The sequence below is a fragment of the Oncorhynchus mykiss genome, chromosome 6, assembly GCF_057628025.1.
Source record: "Oncorhynchus mykiss isolate SJ-2025 chromosome 6, ASM5762802v1, whole genome shotgun sequence".
In the NCBI taxonomy this organism is placed as follows: Eukaryota; Metazoa; Chordata; class Actinopteri; order Salmoniformes; family Salmonidae; genus Oncorhynchus; species Oncorhynchus mykiss.
In genome coordinates, this window is record NC_143027.1 from 73,557,013 (window position 1) to 73,579,960 (window position 22,948).

Below are 22,948 nucleotides of genomic sequence, written 5' to 3' on the forward strand. Positions count from 1 at the left end.
CCTAATTGCGCTCTGCGAGGATTGTTTTGCAGACAGATGACGTCACCCTTAAAGTCAAACTGCAATACATTTCAAAGAATGTCAAGTAATCTTGAAAACAACACAATAAATAAGATAACACACTGATGATTATGTAGTGATTTGATCTGATTTGAAATGTAAGACGTTTGTCCAACTGTGTGTCCAACACTTAAGAGCCAAACTAGTCGACATCTGGACTTCTTTTGCCTGGCTGTTTTGGCTGTACTATTCATTGCTTTTTAGCATGAACTATCAAGCTGAAATCCAAACTTTAGTATCTTTAAGAAAAACATGACTGATGTGCCAATGTAAACCAAACTTTAAAAATGTAAGGTATCAGAGTCGAAAATAATAAATACTGTATCAGTGCTTATGGCCTATCACTGATCATTCATCACTGGGACACTAAGTCTTACGCTCAGAACGTCTAACCTAATACCAGAGGTTTCAGAATACATGACACAAAGTGAGGTGATAGACATGCAAATGATATGTAAAACTTTCTCTTCTCTGCATTATGGTCCTCCTTAGTCATGCCTTTGTTGGCCTATATAATTCATAATGAAGTAGACCTATATCATAACTATTTTAACTGTATTAGTAGTTGTACAAAGGAGTGTCAAGCACAGTATGTAGACCTACATACAGAAAGAGCATTGTGTAACTTTGTGATCCACATTTAAAAAACAGCATAGCGATTTGTAGCAGCAGGGCTCTACAGTGCAACCATTTTACTTGCATATGCACCTAAATATTATGCTGTGAAACCCCCCAAAAATATCACCCAGATGATAATTGTTGCAATGATTACTTCACTATACCGCAGCCCCCCAAGTGCCGTGGAAAATACGCTGAGCTCAGATTCATGACCGTCATGCTTGCACCATTACTACCTCAAATACTTTTCATTGTGCTCCTAAATGTCTTTGTATGCTCCTACATTTTTCAACTTAGGCACACACATGCTCCTTGTGAAAAAGGTCACTGTAGAGCCCTGAACAGAATGAGATAGTGTGCCATAACAAGGCCTACATAGCTATCATGGGAGAGTTCCGGCAAGAGACACACCTATTAAAACAGAGTTGTCTTTCAAAGACTTTAAATTATTTGGATTTCAGCTGCACATGGTCTCATATCAAAAGGTGTTGGTATTGATATGTGTCTGGCAGCTAACACTGAACTTTTGTTGCGTGGAAACTAGAAACAATTAACAGACAAGGTCTAAATGCATCACTGGCTGGCAACAAATGGATCTAACGCAGAACAGGACACACAGCATACCATCATGTCAATATCAACAGAGCTTCAGGACAAAAGCAAGGATCGTGTCTAAACTTTATATGCAAACCCAAATGTGGTTGACCACTGATCTTATATGGTGGTGTTGCTAATTTGTAAATATTAATTTGTGGAAACCGTTATTATATAAATTGTGTATTTTTACGCATAGCCAATGTTGCAAGACACAATCAAAATCATCATTTTTTTTCAAGTGACATGAGTTAGTCTTTTCCACATTCCACACAGCATTTGTCATAAGCATCATGTGCTGACCCCCAAAAATATAAATGATTTTACTATATATTTTCTGATGAATCAATGACCAGCAAATCATGTAATGTCATGATACATGAGGTGCCATTTAATGTGTGACCAAACAAGTCCAGTAATCTATGCATGTGTGGATGACAAGTATGATCTATGGTTAGTATTACGTTTGAGTTTGTCCTTTCAGTTCCAAACTGAATGTGTCTGCTAAGACCATATTTGAGCTAGGCTTAATTACTATTATTCTACATTACATCATGACAAAGAGTCACATTCAGGACTTGACTGTGGACACTGAACCTGACATGCACATCACACTCTTAAAGTCCTTGCCTGTGATACTCAAATATGGTCCTTCAGTTAGGACAGTAGCACATTTTGGGTGATGCTGGCACTCCTATCCTCTCTTGTTAAGTCAATACAGTTGGACAACAGGCAGTGACATCTTTATTTCACTGATCAATACTGGTCTACACAAATGCCCCTCACTGCCTGACAACATTAATGCTAGACCAGACCTGTATGGTAGTATCCAGACTTGAGCCTGCAATCTATTCCTGACAACATCCACTGCAGGACAATGAGTCAAATGAACAAAGAACAAATTCAATGTTGTGTTGTATGAGTGAAGTGTGCTATTACAACACCGTAATAAAACATCCTTTATGCAGCGTATGTGTCTTATCTTTTCATAATAATCTCCATCTTTAAGGTAGTCCAGTTTACAACAAAGGCTATTGCTGAAACAATATTTGGCAGGTCACTTTTATAAAACGTCACAGGTTCAGACAGAATCAGAGAGGCAAAACTAAATTCGGATAAATCTAATTGACAATGAAAAATATGATAGGCTAATCTAATATGATCAGAGAGGGCAGGGCACACACTAAAATGTCAGCTGAACATATTGCCCTCATTGGATTTGAAAACTCTTATTATTAATGTGTGACATTTCGCCTAAATATTTCACAAATAAACTAGAATCAACTACCATCACTGATAATAAGATAAAGCCAAACTGCAATCCATAAGGTTTCTATACACAAATTGCCTGTTATTATACATCTTTAAAGGAATTACATTCCTTTGGGGTTTTAAAATATGGAAGATCATTTGATGCCAAAGCCTGATGTCTATTTACTGTCAGAGTGGACGGCCCTGTCCTTCCAAAAACAGCTTCTTTCTGATACACAATTGGTTCTGGAGCTCAGATGTTGAAAATGTAAGCAAGTTAGCAATATTTCACATACCTGCAAAGAATGTTATGATTGGGCCTGCGTAAGAAAGTAATAATAGGCCATTTCATCAAGTTGTCTTCTTTATAAAATCAAGGGTAAATGTATTGTATAAATACATTGTGGCCCTTGCTCAGCTGGGCCACAGTGACGTTGTTTGTTACAATCAAATGTAATTGTGAACAGGATGTTTGACTATTGGGGGGGGTGGGGGGGTCTTCCATCTTGAACTATTGGGGGGGGTCTTCCATCTTGAACTATTGGGGAATGAATATCCTCCATGGTCACAATACATTGCCTGGAATACAGTGAGTGTTGAAGCCAAATAAATACACTTGATGTTACTCCCACTTTCCATTGCAGTGGCCTCACACCATATCCTAACTACAGTGAAATAATAACCTTATAGAGAACTTTAGAGATTAGTCCATATGTAGCACTAACCACTTATTTTCTAATCCTATATGAAAATTATGCCTGTGAGTGTATTACTAAATAATGATCATTGCATTGCTTACTCTACCATAAGTGATCACGCTTTAGCTTGTTTGACAGGTTTTCCTGTCATCAACACAACTCTCTCAACAAACAAGAATAGAATAGGATGTCTGAATAAAAATCCCTTAAATAAATTAACTTATGTGCTGCATGTTATAGTCATATGGGTTTAATTATTGCAGGACTATCAGACTAGTTTATTTCAAGAGACGATTATTTGTGTGAGTAGAGGTGAATGACCTGGATGGTGAATAGTTCAGCAGTGTAGGTGTGATTGTCTGTCTGGACTACTGTAGGCCTATGCATTCTGGATATGGGGTTTAATTGCCTCCTTGCTGGAGACCACAGGTTCAAGGTTGTGTACTCTTGCGCACGTGTGCTCACTCTGAGCAGTCAGTGATACTTTTTGCACAAATGAATGAAGGTAATGATGAACTTTATGCCAGCCCATAACCTACCTGTTCTCTGGATATGCACGGTAATGAAGGTCTGCGAGGCATTTTACAGCTGCCATAATAGCTGGTCGACGTTTCCCCCAAAGAAACACAACTGGACCTTCTCCTGGGTCTGATCACAGGGACTTTCTCCTCGTTGCTGGAGATCCTATTCGGCGTTTCCCTCGACGGGTAATAATGGTCAAAACAGAGGGACAAGAGCGAGCCTGAGACACCCGCCAAACACGCAAACACGGGCCTCAGGAGTGCGGGCAGACAGCTCAGACTGGTGAAAGACACCAACCACACAACACTGGCAAACACCAGGATCAGAACACTGTGTTTGAGTTTCAAAGTGGGGATCAGTGTTAGGAGACCCACACACCCCAACACGAATAACAACCTGCCAATCATTTGCATCTGGTGTTGGTCCTCTCCCCACTGCAAAAACCGCAAAACTAAAAAATCCCCTAAGTAACATGATGCTGGCAGTGACACAAGCCAACATTTATTACTTTCCCTCTTTTTCCTCCTTAAATAAAAGGTCAAAAAGAAGAATGCACAGCCTATGCTAAAGAGAGGGCTGATGGACTGAGAGAAGCCCGACAGAAAAGTCCGCAAATCCCAAAAGCTGAAGTCACTTTGCAAGCTCCTGGAAATAAGCAACGAAACTGCAAAAATTGCGAATGCACCCAGGTATAGGCCAGAAATTCTAAATATTTTGGAATTCAGAATGTCCTCAATGCAAAACCTACAGACGTTAAACAAAAATCCCCTTTGATGGACTTGTTTTAAAGGGGTGACGCAGCTCTTCACATAGCCGTTCCTGAAGCTCTCTGTGCTGTTTGCATTGGCAACCCCATCGTGGTGCCTGATTTTACTGTGCAAAACCTCTCCTTCTTCGCGAACAGCCATGTTTCCAACTGTAGCTCCTTGGATTCCTTGAAAAGTTTCCTTCTCCCAATATTCTCGCCGTATTAACTCTCAACTACCTGACGGCAAACGCACTCCATGGTCACTCAAACGTGCTCAAGCATTTTGACTATAAGAAAGAAAGGTGAAATGTTGTTGTTTTTAGAGAAAAGGGACTCTGTGTCGCCGCCTAGATGTGACAATCCGCTACAAAAACTACAGATCGACACAGGCACGCGCTCTGCAGCACTAAAAACAAACCGTGCACTCTCATGGTCTGTCAGTAGAAGAGTGCTGCTATATAAAAACTAAGACTGTCAGAGTTAATCAGCTCTAGTTAACATTTTGTAATTTTAGTGCACGCATTTTTAAATCACAATTAATTTCATTGTCTGAACGCGTTCAAAATACACTGAAAACCTCAAAAGTAGATAATCTATACAGCTAAAAACAACCACACAACGTCAACATGTTGACAGTGAGGTTAAAGAAAGTGTGCGTTTATCAATTTACCTGATTTTGGTTACCGTTACTTTGGACAAAATCCAAACGTCAAATGATCTTGCCTTCAAACAGACATGCAACTTGATCTGTTTCTTTAGGAATTTAGCATCGGTAAAGTACATGTTGGCCAAAAATAAGGCCCATTATTAGAAGGTTTAGCCATTATTATTAGTGGTAGTAGAAGTAGTAGTAATAATAGTAGTAGTATTACTATTATTATTATTACATATTTTTTATAGTGTAATTACATAGCCAGGCTATTGTACCCCTATCTAGGCCTAGTTACTCTGGCAGGCCTGTGATATTGAAAGATTTCCAAATATGTTCAACTAACGAAATCTACCACTTCATTTTTGAAAATATGTTTAATCTTAGAACACCTATTTTTGTATGTGTTCTAATGAGACTTTGTAAATGAAAGCATTGTTCCTCCACTGAATCGCATCTTTAGAGCACTACATATATCAGAGGACTCTATTTGGATAAAGCAAGTGATATGTATGTAAGAATAAGGAAAGCACCTTCAAAATCGACATTTTCAGGTGTAAATAGTTGATTTCGACGAGATTGTAGATTATGATTAACATTAGGTGTATTGAGTAATTACTTGTGTATTGTGGGTGGTTTCTGATTTATACAGCAGTGTCTGGTGAAGAATTTCACATCACATCTGTAATCTACTTGTTTCCCTTTGCACAGACGTCAATAGGAAAAGTAATCCAGCTCTAATCGGTTATCTGAGGCGCTTGTTGGTGGAAAGCTCTATCATCATGGTAAGCTTGGAAGAAATAATATAATATGTACGATATATCAAAAGTGACTGCAAACGTAATAATTAAATGCACCAGAAATCTCTGTTATCTGTATTTGGATGGAAAGGCTACTTAGCTAGCTATCCATAGCAATGAGTAAGCATTTAGTTAAGCTTACTAGCCACGCTGCTGTAACTTACCGGTTAAGAAAAAAGTAATGAAATATAATAGCTGGCTAGGCTAACAATAAATGCTATGGCTGCACCCCTAACCTGTGACTATCCCATATTTTGGGTAGAATTTGATAGTAGTAGCTAACTTCTTTCTTAATGTTATTGGACATAGCTAACATTTTAATCAATGGTAGCTAACTAGCTAGCTAATGTTATCCATTCAGCTAGCTACCTACCTACCTACCTACCTAGATTAGTTGTTCACAACTTGAAGTCAAACTTCACTGTGTGAAGACCAATCTGTGTTGCTAGCTAGTTAGTTAAATCAGATCTATTTTAGCTGAGTCATTGCCTTGTTAAAGATACGTAAGAAGTAACTGTTACCATTAAAAGGTGGGCTTGGGCAGCCAATATAAACAATGGAGCAATAATGGGTTCCATGATAACATTAAATGGAACTTGATTTCTATTATTGACTCAATGATGACATATTGTCCTATGACGACAGCAACATGTAGGTTTCTAGATTGTAAGACTCATTTTTGTATTTTTCTTAGTTCCGCAACCAGTATGACAATGATGTCACCGTTTGGAGTCCACAGGTAAGAGTCTACAAATACAGGTAATGTAACAGTCAGCAATTTCAGCTGCAATATTTGTGACTCATAACAGGTCTTGTGTTTCAGGGGCGTATTCATCAGATTGAATATGCTATGGAAGCAGTGAAACAAGGATCTGCCACAGTGGGTCTGAAATCTCGCAGTCATGCTGTACTTGTGGCTCTGAAGGTACAATTTACATTGATTTTACATTTGCATTCAAGAACATGATTATATGAAAAGCAGTGTAAAAGTAGTCTATTTTTAATCCTAATTTTGTGTTCTTGTCCAGCGAGCTCAGTCCGAGTTGGCTGCCCATCAGAAGAAAATTCTACACGTCGACAGCCATATTGGCATCTCCATTGCTGGTCTCACTGCTGATGCAAGGCTACTATGGTAAGAGGATCTGTTGTGCATGGTTTTTCATATTCTTGAAGAGAATTAGACAGTATTCTTCTGACTGAGGTTAACACTTCTCTCTTCCATCATACTCCTTCAGCAACTTTATGCGTCAGGAGTGCCTGGACTCCAGGTTCGTGTTTGATCGGCCTCTCCCTGTGTCCCGCTTGGTCACACTAATTGGAAGCAGTATCCTTTTACCACAAATGTAGTTTTTATGATGCTTAACATGAATTGTCTGTATTGATCATTTGAAAAGTTATTACACCGTTGCAACTAAGACAATCCACCTTGACCTAGCACTCAGAAACCCAGATCCCTACACAGAGATATGGAAGAAGGCCTTATGGTGTGGGATTACTCATCGCAGGATATGATGTAAGATATGTATTGGTTGGTTTGTTCCTCTGTAAATATTAGTGGAGTAGTATGTCATATCTAATATTGTCTGTCTTTTCTAGGATATGGGGCCACACATTTTCCAGACCTGCCCCTCTGCCAACTACTTTGATTGCAAGGCCATGTCCATAGGGGCCCGCTCCCAGTCTGCACGTACCTACCTGGAAAGACATATGGACACTTTTCTCGACTGTGAGTATTTTAAGCCTTTTCTTCTCTGATTCTGATGTAAGCACGTTGTAAAACTTTCATTCTGTCTTGTAGGTGAACTGAATGACCTGGTTCAACATGGCCTCCGGGGACTGAGAGAAACTCTACCTGCAGAACAAGATCTTACCACAAAGGTAAACCTTAAGCTTACTGCAAGCTCTATGGTGACGCAAGATTCAGAGCGTAGCGCAATGTTGGAATGTCGTTTTTTGTCACAAAAGGGGCGGCTTCTTGTAATACCATCCGGCATTCAACATACTTTTCTACTACCTGAAAATTGAGATTCGCCGTATCATTCTTTCCGCAGCCGTGGGGGCAGTGTTGTCACTTGGTTCCATCGATCCGATCTATAGGTTATTAATCAAATTAGCCTATTTTGCATTGGTAATCAAACAACAAGAATCCACCCAAAAAGGTATTTTGTTTAGAAGTTATAACTATCAGGCTAGTGTGAAATGGTATAACCTGCTATAGCCAACTAGCTAGCCATATGATTTTTTCTCTGTGAGCAAAACATTATGATGTTCTGTTTTTAGCTGATATGGGAATTAATACACAAGCAGCATATCAAACTGGGATAATGTTTTGGGTTACACTTAGTGTTGTTACGTTTGATGCCTGAATTCTGTGGCATACGTCAAAATCGCTAAGAAGTGTACTTCGAGGCAGTGTGCAAATGCCTGTATCACGAATATCAGAAGCATGTGATTAATGACATGAAGCTTCGTTTCGTCGAACAACCACCTGATTGGTTTGGTAGAAGACAAAAAGGCTATGCTGAGCACACGCTAATTTGGCTGCTCTAAATTATTTTTGAACAGCAGACGTAACTAGTGTACACTGTGTTGATTAAAGCCTTGAGTAATGAACCTATTTGACACAAGTGTCTTGACAACCTCAGCTTCAGGAAGCTTTGTTTCCCCATCAGTAGTTAAACCTGCAAGTATACGAATATTTGCCAGTGCATATGTTTTAATTATAAATCTGATTTATTTCATAAGGAGATAGATGTGGGAAGTTAAAAAAGCTAGCTAGCTTCCTATGTTTAAAGCCAGCTAGCCAGGCTACCAGCTAGCTACTAATAAAAATGAAAATATTACAAAACTTTGCTATCGCCCCCTTGTGAGTCACTTTACATCTACCTACATGTAAATATTTCCTCAATTACCTCGACTAACTTGTGCCCCCGCATATTGACTCTGTACCGGTACACCCTGTATATACAGTGCCTTGCGAAAGTATTCGGCCCCCTTGAACTTTGCGACCTTTTGCCACATTTCAGGCTTCAAACATAAAGATATAAAACTATATTTTTTTGTGAAGAATCAACAACAAGTGGGACACAATCATGAAGTGGAACGACATTTATTGGATATTTCAAACTTTTTTAACAAATCAAAAACTGAAAAATTGGGCGTGCAAAATTATTCAGCCCCTTTACTTTCAGTGCAGCAAACTCTCTCCAGAAGTTCAGTGAGGATCTCTGAATGATCCAATGTTGACCTAAATGACTAATGATGATAAATACAATCCACCTGTGTGTAATCAAGTCTCCGTATAAATGCACCTGCACTGTGATAGTCTCAGAGGTCCGTTAAAAGCGCAGAGAGCATCATGAAGAACAAGGAACACACCAGGCAGGTCCGAGATACTGTTGTGAAGAAGTTTAAAGCCGGATTTGGATACAAAAAGATTTCCCAAGCTTTAAACATCCCAAGGAGCACTGTGCAAGCGCTAATATTGAAATGGAAGGAGTATCAGACCACTGCAAATCTACCAAGACCTGGCCGTCCCTCTAAACTTTCAGCTCATACAAGGAGAAGACTGATCAGAGATGCAGCCAAGAGGCCCATGATCACTCTGGATGAACTGCAGAGATCTACAGCTGAGGTGGGAGACTCTGTCCATAGGACAACAATCAGTCGTATATTGCACAAATCTGGCCTTTATGGAAGAGTGGCAAGAAGAAAGCAATTTCTTAAAGATATCCATAAAAAGTGCCGTTTAAAGTTTGCCACAAGCCACCTGGGAGACACACCAAACATGTGGAAGAAGGTGCTCTGGTCAGATGAAACCAAAATTGAACTTTTTGGCAACAATGCAAAACGTTATGTTTGGCGTAAAAGCAACACAGCTCATCACTCTGAACACACCATCCCCACTGTCAAACATGGTGGTGGCAGCATCATGGTTTGGGCCTGCTTTTCTTCAGCAGGGACAGGGAAGATGGTTAAAATTGATGGGAAGATGGATGGAGCCAAATACAGGACCATTCTGGAAGAAAACGTGATGGAGTCTGCAAAAGACCTGAGACTGGGACGGAGATTTGTCTTCCAACAAGACAATGATCCAAAACATAAAGCAAAATCTACAATGGAATGGTTCAAAAATAAACATATCCAGGTGTTAGAATGGCAAAGTCAAAGTCCAGACCTGAATCCAATCGAGAATCTGTGGAAAGAACTGAAAACTGCTGTTCACAAATGCTCTCCATCCAACCTCACTGAGCTTGAGCTGTTTTGCAAGGAGGAATGGGAAAAAATGTCAGTCTCTCAATGTGCAAAACTGATAGAGACATACCCCAAGCGACTTACAGCTGTAATCGCAGCAAAAGGTGGCGCTACAAAGTATTAACTTAAGGGGGCTGAATAATTTTGCACGCCCAATTTTTCAGTTTTTGATTTGTTAAAAAAGTTTGAAATATCCAATTAATATCGTTCCACTTCATGATTGTGTCCCACTTGTTGTTGATTCTTCACAAAAAAATACAGTTTTATATCTTTATGTTTGAAGCCTGAAATATGGCAAAAGGTCGCAAAGTTCAAGGGGGCCGAATACTTTCGCAAGGCACTGTAGCCTCGCTACTGTTATTTTATTATTGTTCTTTAATTATGTTATTTTTCTATTCTTGTTTTATGTTTTTATTATTTTAACTTCAGTTTATTTTAGTAAATAATTTCTTAACACCTATTTTTCTTAACTGCATTGTTGGTTAAAGGGCTTGTAAGTAAACATCCACATCCACCCACTCCACCCACGTGCCCGTAGATCAACGGAGTGAAGCTTGTAGTAACCTTAAGACTTTTAATATCAGGCTACTGTCCAATTATCTACTCCTCACCCTGAAGTGGGCTCTCATTGGCTCCCCCTTATGGGATGGACTGGTATAACTACTATGTGAAAACACCTTCTAGCCATTCTTAAACTAATCCAGTGTTTTTAAGTTCATGAGGGGTTCAGAGAGAAGTGTAGGGGTTCGGAACACAAGTTCATTCACAGATTGACAACTTACTGTCTGCCCTTTTAGAATGTGTCCGTTGGGATTGTTGGCAAGGACATGGAGTTCACCATCTACGATGATGGCGATGTGGCATCATTCCTTGAAGGCCTTGAGGAGAGGCCACAGAGAAGGGTAAAAGAACAACTTGGCAAATGTTGAATACAAATATTTTCTCTGAGGAAACTTGTCAAGAGGAATGGTTATTGCCTTAATAAGATTATTGACGGTACATTATTCAGTTGTCTCCATACCTGACAATGCACATGCCTTGTCCTCTTGTTGTACTGCAGGTTGCCCAGCCAGATGACGAGGTGGCAGCAGAGAAGCCAGAAGAGCCCATGGAGCTCTGAGATTGAAGTGTGTCCCAGACAGTGTGAAGATGACAACGCTCTTATCCCTGATTCATTCAGTCAGTATTCCACCCACACTCACTTGTAACTGTATCAACATGGAGAACAATTACCATTATACTTATGTATGTTCAAGTCGACTATCTATGATTTCTGTTAACGGTTCAATGTTTGCATATATTTTTTGTCATTAAAGAAAAACCTTTTCTGAAATTGTCTGGTTCGTTAAACTTCTTATGGCTGGGGGGCAGTATTGAGTAGCTTGGATGAATAATGTGCCCAGAGTAAACTGCCTGCTACTCAGGCCCAGAAGCTAAGATATGTATATTATTAGTATATTTGGATAGAAAACACTCTGAAGGTACTAAAACTGTTTGAATGATGTCTGTGAGTATAACAGAACTCATATGGCAGGCAAATCCTGAGAAAAAAATCCAACCAGGAAGTGGGAAATCTGAGGTTTGTACGTTTTCAAGTCTTTGCCTATCCAATATACAGTGTCTATGGGGTCATTTAGCACTTCCTAAGGCTTCCACTAGATGTCAACAGTCTTTAGAACCTTGTTTCAGGCTTCTACTGTGAAGGGGAAGTGAATGAGAGCAGTTTCAAACAGGTATCTGGCAGAGTGCCATGAGCTCAGGCTCGTGTGTGCCCGTGAGAGTTAGCTGCGTTTCTTTTCCTTTCTAAAGACAAAGGAATTGTCCGGTTGGAATATTATTGAAGATTTATGATAAAAACATCCTTAAGATTGATTCTATACATCGTTTGACATGTTTCTACGAACTGTAATGGAATTGTCGTCTGAACTAAGTGCCTGCCCCTTGTGAATTTGGATTTGTGAACTAAACGCGTCAACAAAAAGGAGGTATTTGGACATAAATGATGGACTTTATCGAGCAAAACAAACATTTATTGTGGATCTGGGAGTCCTGGGAGTGCATTCTGATGAAGATCATCAAAGGTAAGTGAATATTTATAATGCTATTTCTGACTTCTGTTGACTCCACAACATGGCTGGTATCTGGTATGGCTTGTTTTGGTCTCTGAGTGCTGTACTCAGATTATTGCATGGTGTGCTTTTTCCGTTAAGCTTTTTTGAAATCTGACACTGTTTGTATTAAGGTGAAGTGTATCTATAATTACATGCATGAAACTTGTATCTTTTATCAATGTTTATTATGAGTATTTCTGTAAATTGATGTGGCTCTCAAAAATCACTGGATGTTTTGGAAGCAAAACATTACCGAACATAACACACCAATTTGTGGATATAAATATGAACTTTATCGAACAAAACATACATGTATTGTGTAACATGAAGTCCTATGAGTGTCATCTGATGAAGATCATCAAAGGTTAGTGATTAATTTGATCTCTTTCTGCTTTTTGTGACTCCTCTTTGGCTGGAATAATGGTGGTGTTTTTCTGTGACTAGGTGCTGACCTAACATAATCGCATGGTATGCTTTCGTCGTAAAGCCTTTTTGAAATCGGACACTGTGGTGGGATTAACAACAAATGTATCTTTAAAATGGTGTAAAATACTTGTTTGAGGAATTTTAATTACGACATTTCTGTTGTTTGAATTTGGCACCCTGCACTTTCACTGGCTGTTGTCATATCGATCCCGTTAACGGGATTTCAGCCGTAATTGGTTTTTAAAAGAAATGTAACATCACGTTGATCTTTTCTCATTACTGCATTGTCATTCTATGTTCTTATGTGGCCACTCGGTGGTGGATGTTTTCAAAGGGGTAGGAACCAAAGTGGGGGTTTAATTTATGCCTAAACACCAACTGAACTTTGAACAAAAAAATAAAAACCTAGATGTTCAAACTTCATGACTAACCCAGGACTTTATTGAATCGTAATCACTGGTAAGGCAACCTACTTACAAACCCAACTTAAATGGTAACCTTATATAATGTGGCTTGGTCAACCTTCTGGATTGGACCATACCAAGTGATGGGCGGATTGGTCAATTATAAACAAAATCTACAATTCAATATTTCATAAATAGCAAATGTATAAATTACTTGTAGCAAAAACCGTGTAAAGCATCAGTTCAGTACATCCATGGAGGCAATATAGAATATTGTTACATTGGGCAACACTCATAATTAGAATTTCGTCTTCGCGTCTAGACATCCGGGTTATTTGTCCCTTTTCACTTGCTGTATCAGTGATGTGGCTCAGAAAGTAACTAATCTTCCACGTCACAGGGAAGTGGGGAACGGACAGCTCGAGAAGATCTCTGAGCAATTTACAGATGCCCAAGTAAATAAGGGACGCGACATCTGAGGCTATTTTGAAATATAGTAAACGTGCAGTAAGGTAGCTAAGTGCTTATTTCTCTATCGTAACCAAGTGCGGAAGGATTGGTTTGGGTAATTGTATTCCAAATATGTTTTGGTATCTATCCACCATTTGCAAGCTAACGCTAGCTGTCATGGACGACAAGCGTTTGAGCTTGCTTTATTTGCAATAACAAAACGTCCGACTAGTTTACTAGGCTCTGTGAAGTGATACTGTCATATTGCATTTTTTTTTGTGAATGTCACTGATTGAGCTGCATAATTCGTTAGGCTATTGACTTGTCAATAACTAGCGTACTAGCTAACTAACAGCCGAGGCGGCCTGTGTGAAATGAATAACATTTACTGGCTACTCAACAACAACAAAAAACCTAGCTTCTATAGTACAAGCTAGCTAACTGACATGTCTACGTGGATGTGTCGACTAGCTACCACGTATTTCTTAGTTACAGCAGTGCAGTATTCGAAAGCACGAATCGTGTTCAATAACTTATATGTGTAATAGCACCTATGTTTACATTTGTCGGATTATGCATTAACATTACTTGATGGGTACTTCATAGGAATCATCTTAACAGTTTTGTTGATTGGGGTGCTGCAAGAGGAAAGAGGATCCATCTGGCAAAATGACAGCCGCAGAGAATGTTTGTTACACTTTGATCAATGTTCCAAATGACTCCGAACCTCCATCGGAAGTCAGTCTCAAAGCAGACTTGGGTAAGTATCCTCTGTTGACCCTATCTGCATTGGCAATAGGCACCTAACCGCCCCTAAACTATCAGTGTGACTGATCTGTGATTAGTGTGACTTTAAGAGTAATACAATGTTATTTTTTCCTGATATCAGAAAAAGGAGAGATCAAGGCAAAGACAGAGGCCCTGAAGAAGGTAATCATCATGATACTGAATGGAGAGAAGCTGCCAGGCCTACTGATGACCATCATCCGATTTGTCCTCCCACTTCAAGACCACACCATTAAAAAGCTTCTGCTAGTCTTCTGGGAGATTGTCCCCAAAACGACTCCAGATGGCAAGCTGCTTCAGGAGATGATCCTTGTCTGTGACGCCTACAGAAAGGTATGGTAGCATACTACACAAGTGTACTGTCACTGTATGTCTGAATGTTAGATACATTATATAATTAGCACAAGAAAGTATGACGTGTGACTATTTCATTTAATGCCACTTATTCAAGGGTATGTTTGTCTGTTTCAGGACTTGCAGCACCCCAACGAGTTCATCCGTGGATCCACCCTGCGCTTTCTGTGCAAGTTGAAGGAGTCTGAGCTGCTGGAGCCCCTCATGCCAGCCATCCGCGCCTGCCTGGAGCACCGCCACAGCTACGTTCGCCGCAATGCTGTACTGGCCATCTACACCATCTACAGGTACACTTACTGTAGTGATACAATATGGAAGTCCCGTATGACTGTTTATGACCCTTAATGGGGAACATGGCTTTTACTTGAGCAATTTTATTTCCATCTCAGGAACTTTGAAAATCTTATCCCAGATGCCCCTGAGTTGATCCATGATTTTCTTGTGAATGAAAAAGATGCCAGCTGCAAGAGAAATGCTTTCATGATGCTCATTCATGCAGACCAGGTCAATTGCATCTTCACTTTTTTTAGTAGAGACCGATCACCAACATTTTTCTGTGTCTGGGACTAACACTGGTCATTTCCACTGTGCAGGACAGAGCTCTGGATTACCTCAGCACCTGCATTGATCAAGTGCATACATTTGGAGATATTCTCCAGTTGGTCATTGTGGAGCTGATTTACAAGGTGAGTCCTTCAGACATTTTCCCACCAGAAACCTCCCAGATATCTCTCTTGCGAAAGTATTCGGCCCCCTTGAACTTTGCAACCTTTTGCCACATTTCAGGCTTCAAACATAAAGATATAAAACTGTATTTTTTTGTGAAGAATCAACAACAAGTGGGACACAATCATGAAGTGGAACAACATTTATTGGATAATTCAAACTTTTTTAACAAATCAAAAACTGAAAAATTGGGCGTGCAAAATTATTCAGCCCCTTTACTTTCAGTGCAGCAAACTCTCTCCAGAAGTTCAGTGAGGATCTCTGAATGATCCAATGTTGACCTAAATGACTAATGATGATAAAAATGTCAGTCTCTCGATGTGCAAAACTGATAGAGACATACCCCAAGCGACTTACAGCTGTAATCGCAGCAAAAGGTGGCGCTACAAAGTATTAACTTAAGGGGGCTGAATAATTTTACACGCCCAATTTTTCAGTTTTTGATTTGTTAAAAAAGTTTGAATTATCCAATAAATGTCGTTCCACTTCATGATTGTGTCCCACTTGTTGTTGATTCTTCACAAAAAAATACAGTTTTAAATCTTTATGTTTGAAGCCTGAAATGTGGCAAAAGGTCGCAAAGTTCAAGGGGGCCGAATACTTTCGCAAGGCACTGTATGTAGAGAATCCATTGGACGGCACACAATAGGCCCAAACCGTCGTTTGGGTTAGGGGTTTGGCCGGCAGGGATGTCCTTGTCTCATCCCGCACTAGCGTCTCCTGTGGCTGGCCGGGCTCAGTACATGCTGACACGGTTGCCAGGTGTACGGTGTTTCCTCTGACACGTTGGTGCGGCTGGCTTCCGGGTTAAGTGGGCATTGTGTCAAGAAGCAGTGCGGCTTGGCTGGGTTGTGTTTTGGAGGACACACGACTCTAGACCTTCGCCTCTCCCGAGTCCATAATGGGAGTTGCAGCAATGAGACAAGACTAACTACCAATTGGATACCATGAAATTGGGGAGAAAAAGGGCAACAAAACAAAATCTTCAATTGGAAATTATATCCACGTAAGTAGTAGCATTTTTATTTGCCATGTCTCTTGTTTCCTCAATGTTTAGGTGTGCCACGCTAACCCGTCTGAGCGTGCCCGCTTCATCCGCTGCATCTACAACCTGTTGCAGTCCTCCAGCCCAGCTGTCAAGTACGAGGCAGCTGGCACTCTTGTCACGCTGTCCAGCGCACCCACTGCCATCAAGGTACCCCCTCTCACTTATCTACATCACGGCACTGCTGTCGATTTTAGTCTGGCATTGTGTGTCTTTCAATGGCATTTGTGTGTTTGTTCTAGGCTGCTGCCCAGTGCTACATCGACCTGATCATCAAGGAGAGTGACAACAACGTGAAGCTGATCGTCCTGGATCGTCTGATAGAGCTGAAGGAGCATCCCACTCATGAACGTGTTCTCCAGGTACTCCAACTTCACTTTCATTAATGTTGCTCCTGGTGAACAGACTCAATGTTAGGTACCAGTAAGTCTTTGAAGTGTAATAATAACCTGGTTAACATGTCTGTTCTCTGTCCACCCAGGACCTGGTGATGGACATTCTGCGTGTTTTGAGCACGCCTGACCTCGAGGTCCGGAAGAAGACCCTGCAGCTGGCTTTGGACCTAGTCTCATCCCGGAACGTAGAGGAGGTGGGGGTGTCATCCTCAGGACTATTCTCTCCTGTCTCTGTGGACTTGCCTCTCCTGTCTATTTTGTAAAATGATGATTATTCTAACTAAGGTGTTCATGTGTTTGTGTTCCAGTTGGTGATAGTTCTGAAGAAGGAGGTGATTAAGACCAACAATGTGACGGAGCATGAGGACACTGATAAATTCAGGCAGCTGCTGGTGCGCACCCTCCACTCATGCAGTGTACGCTTCCCTGACATGGCGGCCAATGTCATTCCTGTGGTGAGTCTACCGATCTACCCTGTTCTCACACACACCCTGAAATCAAACACAGCTAGGATCATTCTGTCCTCTGTGATGTATTCTAAATAACATACGTGTGTCACTCAGCTGATGGAGTTCCTGAGTGACACTAATGAGGCAGCTGCGGCTGATGTGCTGGAGTTTGTGAGGGAGGCCATTCAGAGGTTCGACAACCTGAGGCCCCTCATCATCGAGAAGATGCTGGAAGTCTTCCACGCCATCAGGACTGTCAAGTAAGACCAAGACTGACAAGCTTACATATAAATAGACAATCACAGGATGCTTTTGGAGAATTACTGATTTATTTTTTTATGCTGACATCCAATCTTTTAAACTGTGTTAGGATCTACAGAGGAGCGCTTTGGATCCTGGGAGAATACTGTAGCACTAAAGAGGATATTCAGAGTGTGATGACAGAAGTGCGCAGGTCGCTTGGAGAGGTGTGTGTGCTTATGGATTATTCATTCACTTTCAGCGCCCAATACCAGAGTGATACTTGATGCTCATGTCTGTCCCTTTTTCAGATTCCCATAGTAGAGAACGAGATCAAGAAAGAGGCTGGGGAGGGGAAGCCGGAAGAAGAGGTGAGCGCAGCGCCAGCAGCCAAACTGGTGACCGAGATGGGCACCTACGTCACACAGAGCGCCCTCAGCTCCTCCCGCCCCTCAAAGAAGGAAGAGGACAGGTAAAATAAATCACCTTTTGTGTCTAAAATGCATAGTTTCTTAGCTTGCAGGGATTGTCTTTCAGGAGTGGATGATATGTAACTAAACTCTTTCCCTGTAGGCCTCCTCTCAGGGGCTTCTTGATGGACGGAGACTTCTATGTGGCAGCCTCTTTAGCCACAACCCTGACCAAAGTGGCCCTGCGATATGTCACCATAGTTCAAGACAAAAAGAGACAGAATGTAAGTATAGAAACGGTTGTGAAACAGTTGTGATTTAGGTGTTCCATGTTCACTGTCCATTGAAAGTCATGAAGTGATTCTAATGCTCTCTATCACCGTCTCCCCTTTAGTCCTTTGTGGCTGAGTCTATGCTGATCATGGCCACCATCCTCCACTTGGGCAAGTCCTCTCTGCCCAAGAAGCCCATCACAGACGACGATGTGGACCGCATCTCGCTGTGCCTCAAGGTGCTGTCCGAGTGTTCGCCCCTCATGAACGACATCTTTAACAAGGAGTGCCGCAAGTCCCTGTCTCACATGCTCACTGTCAGGCTGGAGGAGGAGAAGCTATCTCAGAAGGTAGGGAGGAGCGCTGGCTGCTAGATTACTAGGCCATAGCTTCCAGTCCACTCTTCTCACTAAACCACTGCCTTCTCCCAGTTCAGTCAGCCATACTCTAGTTCTCCCTTCACCTGGCTGCCTATCCATTTGGACACTGCTGGATTGTATTGCTATGTGCTGATGGTGTTCTGTGCTCTTATCCACAGAAAGAGTCAGAGAAGCGGAACGTGCTGGTGCAGGCAGACGACCCCATTTCCTTTATGCAACTGACGGCCAAGAACGAGACGTCCTCCAAGGAGGACCAGTTCCAGCTCAGTTTACTGGCTGCCATGGGAACCACTCTTAAAAAGGAGGCTAACGACCCCATGGCCTCCAAACTCAACAAGGTACACATACAAGGACCCAGTAGACACACGCACTATTCTGTTACAGAATTACAAAATTGTGTGCTTGTGAAATCACATGGTCATGTGCCTTTTTGGATAGTAGATGTGATATACCTCAAGTTGCCAGCAGGTGGCTTTGTGTTTCCAACGTGACAGTGAGCCATTGCAAAAGAGAAATCAGTGTTTTCTAGTTCTGTTCCACAGGAACGACTATGAATGAGGGAATGAATATAACAACATTTCTAGGTTCAGGCTATGGCATGGATTGTATCAGGATCCTATTCCGAAATGTACGTTTTCATCTTAGCTATTAGTGCTGTTGAGGTAGTTATTGACAGTTGCTCCGTTGTACAACAACAGGTTGGTGAGGACCATGTCATTCTGAGTGTATGTTGTATTGCAGGTTACCCAGCTGACTGGTTTCTCAGACCCAGTCTATGCTGAGGCCTATGTCCATGTCAACCAGTATGACATTGTGCTGGACGTGCTGGTCGTCAACCAAACCAACGACACCCTTCAGAATTGCACCCTGGAGCTGGCGACATTGGGTGAGGTTCTAGTCTATAGTTCATATGACTATATGCAGAGTCATACAACCTTACTAAGGGCTGTTTCAGGGCAATTTCTCTTGTTTGCCATAGGTGATGTATGTCTAATGCTGATATCAACCTTTCAATCCAACAGGTGACCTCAAGCTGGTTGAGAAGCCTTCTCCTCTCACTCTGGCACCCCATGACTTTGCCAACATCAAGGCTAACGTCAAAGTGGCGTCCACAGAGAATGGCATCATATTTGGCAACATAGGTAAGAGGATCACTTCTAACTTCTGTCAGAATACTTGTCATGAATAATCTGATGCCAGCCTCCACTCCATGTGTACGACATCAGTTCTAATGTCTGTCTGTCTCAGTGTATGACGTATCAGGAGCTGCCAGCGACAGGAACTGCGTGGTCCTCAGTGACATCCACATTGACATCATGGACTACATCCAGCCAGCCTCGTGCACAGATGCAGAGTTCAGACAGATGTGGGCCGAGTTTGAGTGGGAGAATAAGGTACTACCGCTAAATAAAAGAACTGTCCATATTTGGTTTTGTTTTGTTAGTGTGTTCAGTGGATGATCGTAATAACACTGTTTATTCTAGGTGACAGTGAACACCAACATTGCAGACCTGAACGAGTACCTCCACCACATCCTCAGCTCCACCAACATGAAGTGCCTGACCCCAGAGAAGGTACAGTAGTTGTGGAATATTGCCGTTAGAACTACATCAATAGGACGATGATGTGTAGAACAGAAAACCTGGCAGTTGGGAAGGCTAATGAGTGGAAGTTGTCAGAGCGTCTGATTTTTCTGTTGCTGCTACCTTTTTTCCAGTGTTAGGATTTGATTTCTAAATGGCTTTTTATAATTATCTGATTTAATCAATCCGTTTGAAAAGAAAAGGGCGCCCTGCGAGATACAGGCAATATGTACCTATTTATTTTGTATCAAGTTCTTCATCAATCCACTGATGGATTTAGACAGTTAAGATGAGCTTGACTCTCTTGTCATAGCCCTGTCTTCAGCAAACTCAGCACATTTCATACTACTGGGTCAAATAGGTAGTAATGCATGCGATGCTCACTCACACAACCTTGTCTGTCCTTACAACCAGGCACTTTCTGGCTTCTGTGGCTTCATGGCTGCCAACCTGTATGCCCGCTCCATCTTCGGTGAAGACGCCCTGGCCAACGTCAGCATTGAGAAGCCCATCCACCTGGGTCCTGATGCCCCTGTCAACGGACACATCCGCATCCGGGCCAAGAGCCAGGTAAGAAACTCACTCCCCACTCAGACTACATCCCAAAATGCATCCTATTCCTAATATAGTGCACTCTTTTTGGGATGCAGACGACGTAATGATAGAATATTGCAAACATCGGGGTGGAATTGTTTATTAAAGTTTATACATTGCATGTAACCCTTCCCTTCTCTCTACAGGGTATGGCATTGAGTCTGGGTGACAAGATCAACCTTTCCCAGAAAAAAACATCTGTATAAAGTCAACTGAAAACCAGCAGTCCAACTGAGAACTCCACATTACTGGATAAGATTAATCTGCAAAGAAATGTGCTTTCTGCTCGTCCTCTCTAGTCTCGTCTGTCTCTGGCCATAAAGCGCTACAATATTTTTGATTGCCATTTTGATTAAGTACTGTTCTATGTCTGTATAAGAAATGGTTTTACACCTCCTGTGTCAGGACGAAACTCCCTCTTATTGTCCTCCATGTGATATCCTTGGCCTTTCTTTCATTTTCAATAAACATGACATATATAACAAAACATATTCCCAACATTTGTCAGACGATGGGCTGTTCGCGTGTTCAGTCGTTCTTTACTCACACTAAAGGAACGCGAGGTAGGAGAAACTTCGGATCCACAATCCTTTAACTACGCCATTGACAAAAGTTATGACAGTAAAGTGAAATGCAATGTCAGACTAAACCATGAAATATGGATGCAGTTTGAATTTACATTCAATCCACTATGGCTGTGTTTACATTGGCAGCTCAATTCTTATGTTTTTGCCACTAATTGGTCATTTGACCAAACAAATGATCTGAATTGGGCTGCCTGTGAATAAGCAGCTTAGCTGATCTCATGTCCCATTATTGTCTTTACACTACAGATAATGACCCATCGAAGTGGTTATTGTATCAGATGCATGCAAATTCCTTGAAAGTAAAACTTAAAGGTTTGTGGAAAAAAGTTATTGCTTCTGTAAATTGCAAGTAATTGCATCAATGAAGTGAAAATGTATGTTTCTGCCAGGTCCCAAATTTGAAGTCAGAAATGTGGAGTGAACACAATCAACGTGCCTTGTGAAATCAGTCTTTGCTATGTATTTGAAATGGTGAACGATCAGCATCAAATCCAAATCCCTTGTCAATTTCTAATCACAGTCACATACATTTACATTGCTTTGACTGCCTTTCCCACCTCACCATTATATAACATTTCTCAAGTTGAATAGACACTCAATTTCCCTCGCTTCTTGGAAAGGAAAATACATCACGTTTTGCCTTGTATGGAAAGATTTGGAATGTGAGCACTTCACGCACGTTTTCTGACTTTGACGAACGTTTTCTGAATTTGATGACCAAATTTCCATTTGATTCTCATATTGAGAGAGGCATGTTTAAAGGCAACATTACTGTGAAATGATTGCTTGTAAGAAAATAGTTTGAAAAACACGATTTTAGGCCTATAGTGAAGAGTTCAGACAGTAACAAATAAAACCCCATGATGAATCATTAAGTCCTTTTCCTCTCAAGTCCTCATCTCACCCTAAAATCTGCAGCTATACAACACCACAGAATAGTTATCGGAGAGAAATTATGAATGACTCACATTTTTCAGTGATTCACATATTTTTCTTAAACTTCCCTGCTTGTGTGGTATCACAATGACTGAATGGAAAAAAACAGACCCCAACAACGCAGTAAATCAACAAGAGTTCTTCCATTACAAATATCTCTCCCCTTTTTCAATCCAGAACTCCCCTTTGGCCTCACCGTTTTAACTTTGTTGACATAAGGATTTTAGGGCTGGAAGTATAACATAGGTACAGAATCATTAAGTGACCTACTGAATCATACTCAACAAGCCATATTTCCTGAAGTGTGGAGGGAATCGTGCACCGCCCCTGTTGTTCCTCTGCTACCCCACAGGCTGTGTGGACTGATTTCAGCAGTTCATTTAAATTCCTCAAATGCCTTTGGCACTACGTTGCAGAGTGGGAGTCAATTGGAATTTATTCATTCAGGAGTCTAAAATACAACATCTTGCTGAATAGCCCTCCTGGGAGGAGACAGAGGGAAAATGAAGGAAAATTATATCTACTGTTCAAAGATTTTGCTGAGTTACAGTTCATATAAGGAAATCAGTCAATTGAAATCAATTAATTAGGCCCTAATCTATGGAT

At 41.1% G+C, this 22,948-nt stretch overlaps 3 protein-coding genes across 5 annotated transcripts in view; 2 read left to right on the plus strand and 1 right to left on the minus strand.

Moving 5' to 3' along the window:
• Positions 1–4,899, minus strand: part of pde3b (phosphodiesterase 3B) — a 91,129-nt gene extending 86,230 nt beyond the window's left edge. For both annotated transcript variants that reach the window (XM_090238837.1, XM_036980935.2), the window contains exon 1: positions 3,761–4,899. In XM_090238837.1, the coding sequence (XP_090094963.1) occupies positions 3,761–4,651 (891 nt within the window). In that variant the 5' untranslated portion in view covers positions 4,652–4,899. The remainder of the gene's footprint in view (positions 1–3,760) is intronic.
• Positions 4,900–5,785: 886 nt separating this feature from the next.
• Positions 5,786–11,527, plus strand: LOC110526547 (proteasome subunit alpha type-1). Its single transcript, XM_021607597.3, has 10 exons — positions 5,786–5,925; positions 6,635–6,679; positions 6,764–6,865; positions 6,969–7,072; positions 7,176–7,264; positions 7,383–7,453; positions 7,537–7,666; positions 7,739–7,818; positions 10,992–11,096; positions 11,255–11,527. Exons 1-10 carry the CDS (start codon positions 5,923–5,925, stop codon positions 11,312–11,314), a joined length of 789 nt encoding a protein of 262 aa, XP_021463272.1. The 5' UTR covers positions 5,786–5,922; the 3' UTR covers positions 11,315–11,527.
• A 1,945-nt stretch (positions 11,528–13,472) lies between these two features.
• Positions 13,473–21,306, plus strand: copb1 (COPI coat complex subunit beta 1). Of its 2 annotated transcripts, none has more exons than XM_021607600.3 (22): positions 13,473–13,647; positions 14,192–14,345; positions 14,475–14,704; positions 14,843–15,012; positions 15,115–15,229; positions 15,319–15,411; positions 16,509–16,646; positions 16,739–16,858; positions 16,978–17,085; positions 17,200–17,346; positions 17,455–17,600; positions 17,711–17,807; positions 17,892–18,052; positions 18,154–18,274; positions 18,385–18,612; positions 18,801–18,980; positions 19,384–19,528; positions 19,665–19,784; positions 19,891–20,036; positions 20,127–20,216; positions 20,640–20,795; positions 20,966–21,306. In XM_021607600.3, exons 2-22 carry the CDS (start codon positions 14,255–14,257, stop codon positions 21,023–21,025), a joined length of 2,862 nt encoding a protein of 953 aa, XP_021463275.1. In that variant the 5' UTR covers positions 13,473–13,647; positions 14,192–14,254; the 3' UTR covers positions 21,026–21,306. The 2 variants fall into 2 exon arrangements, with proteins under 2 accessions (XP_021463275.1, XP_021463274.1); XM_021607599.3 differs by having other exon boundaries at positions 13,475–13,700.
• The last annotated feature ends 1,642 nt before the right edge of the window (positions 21,307–22,948 follow it).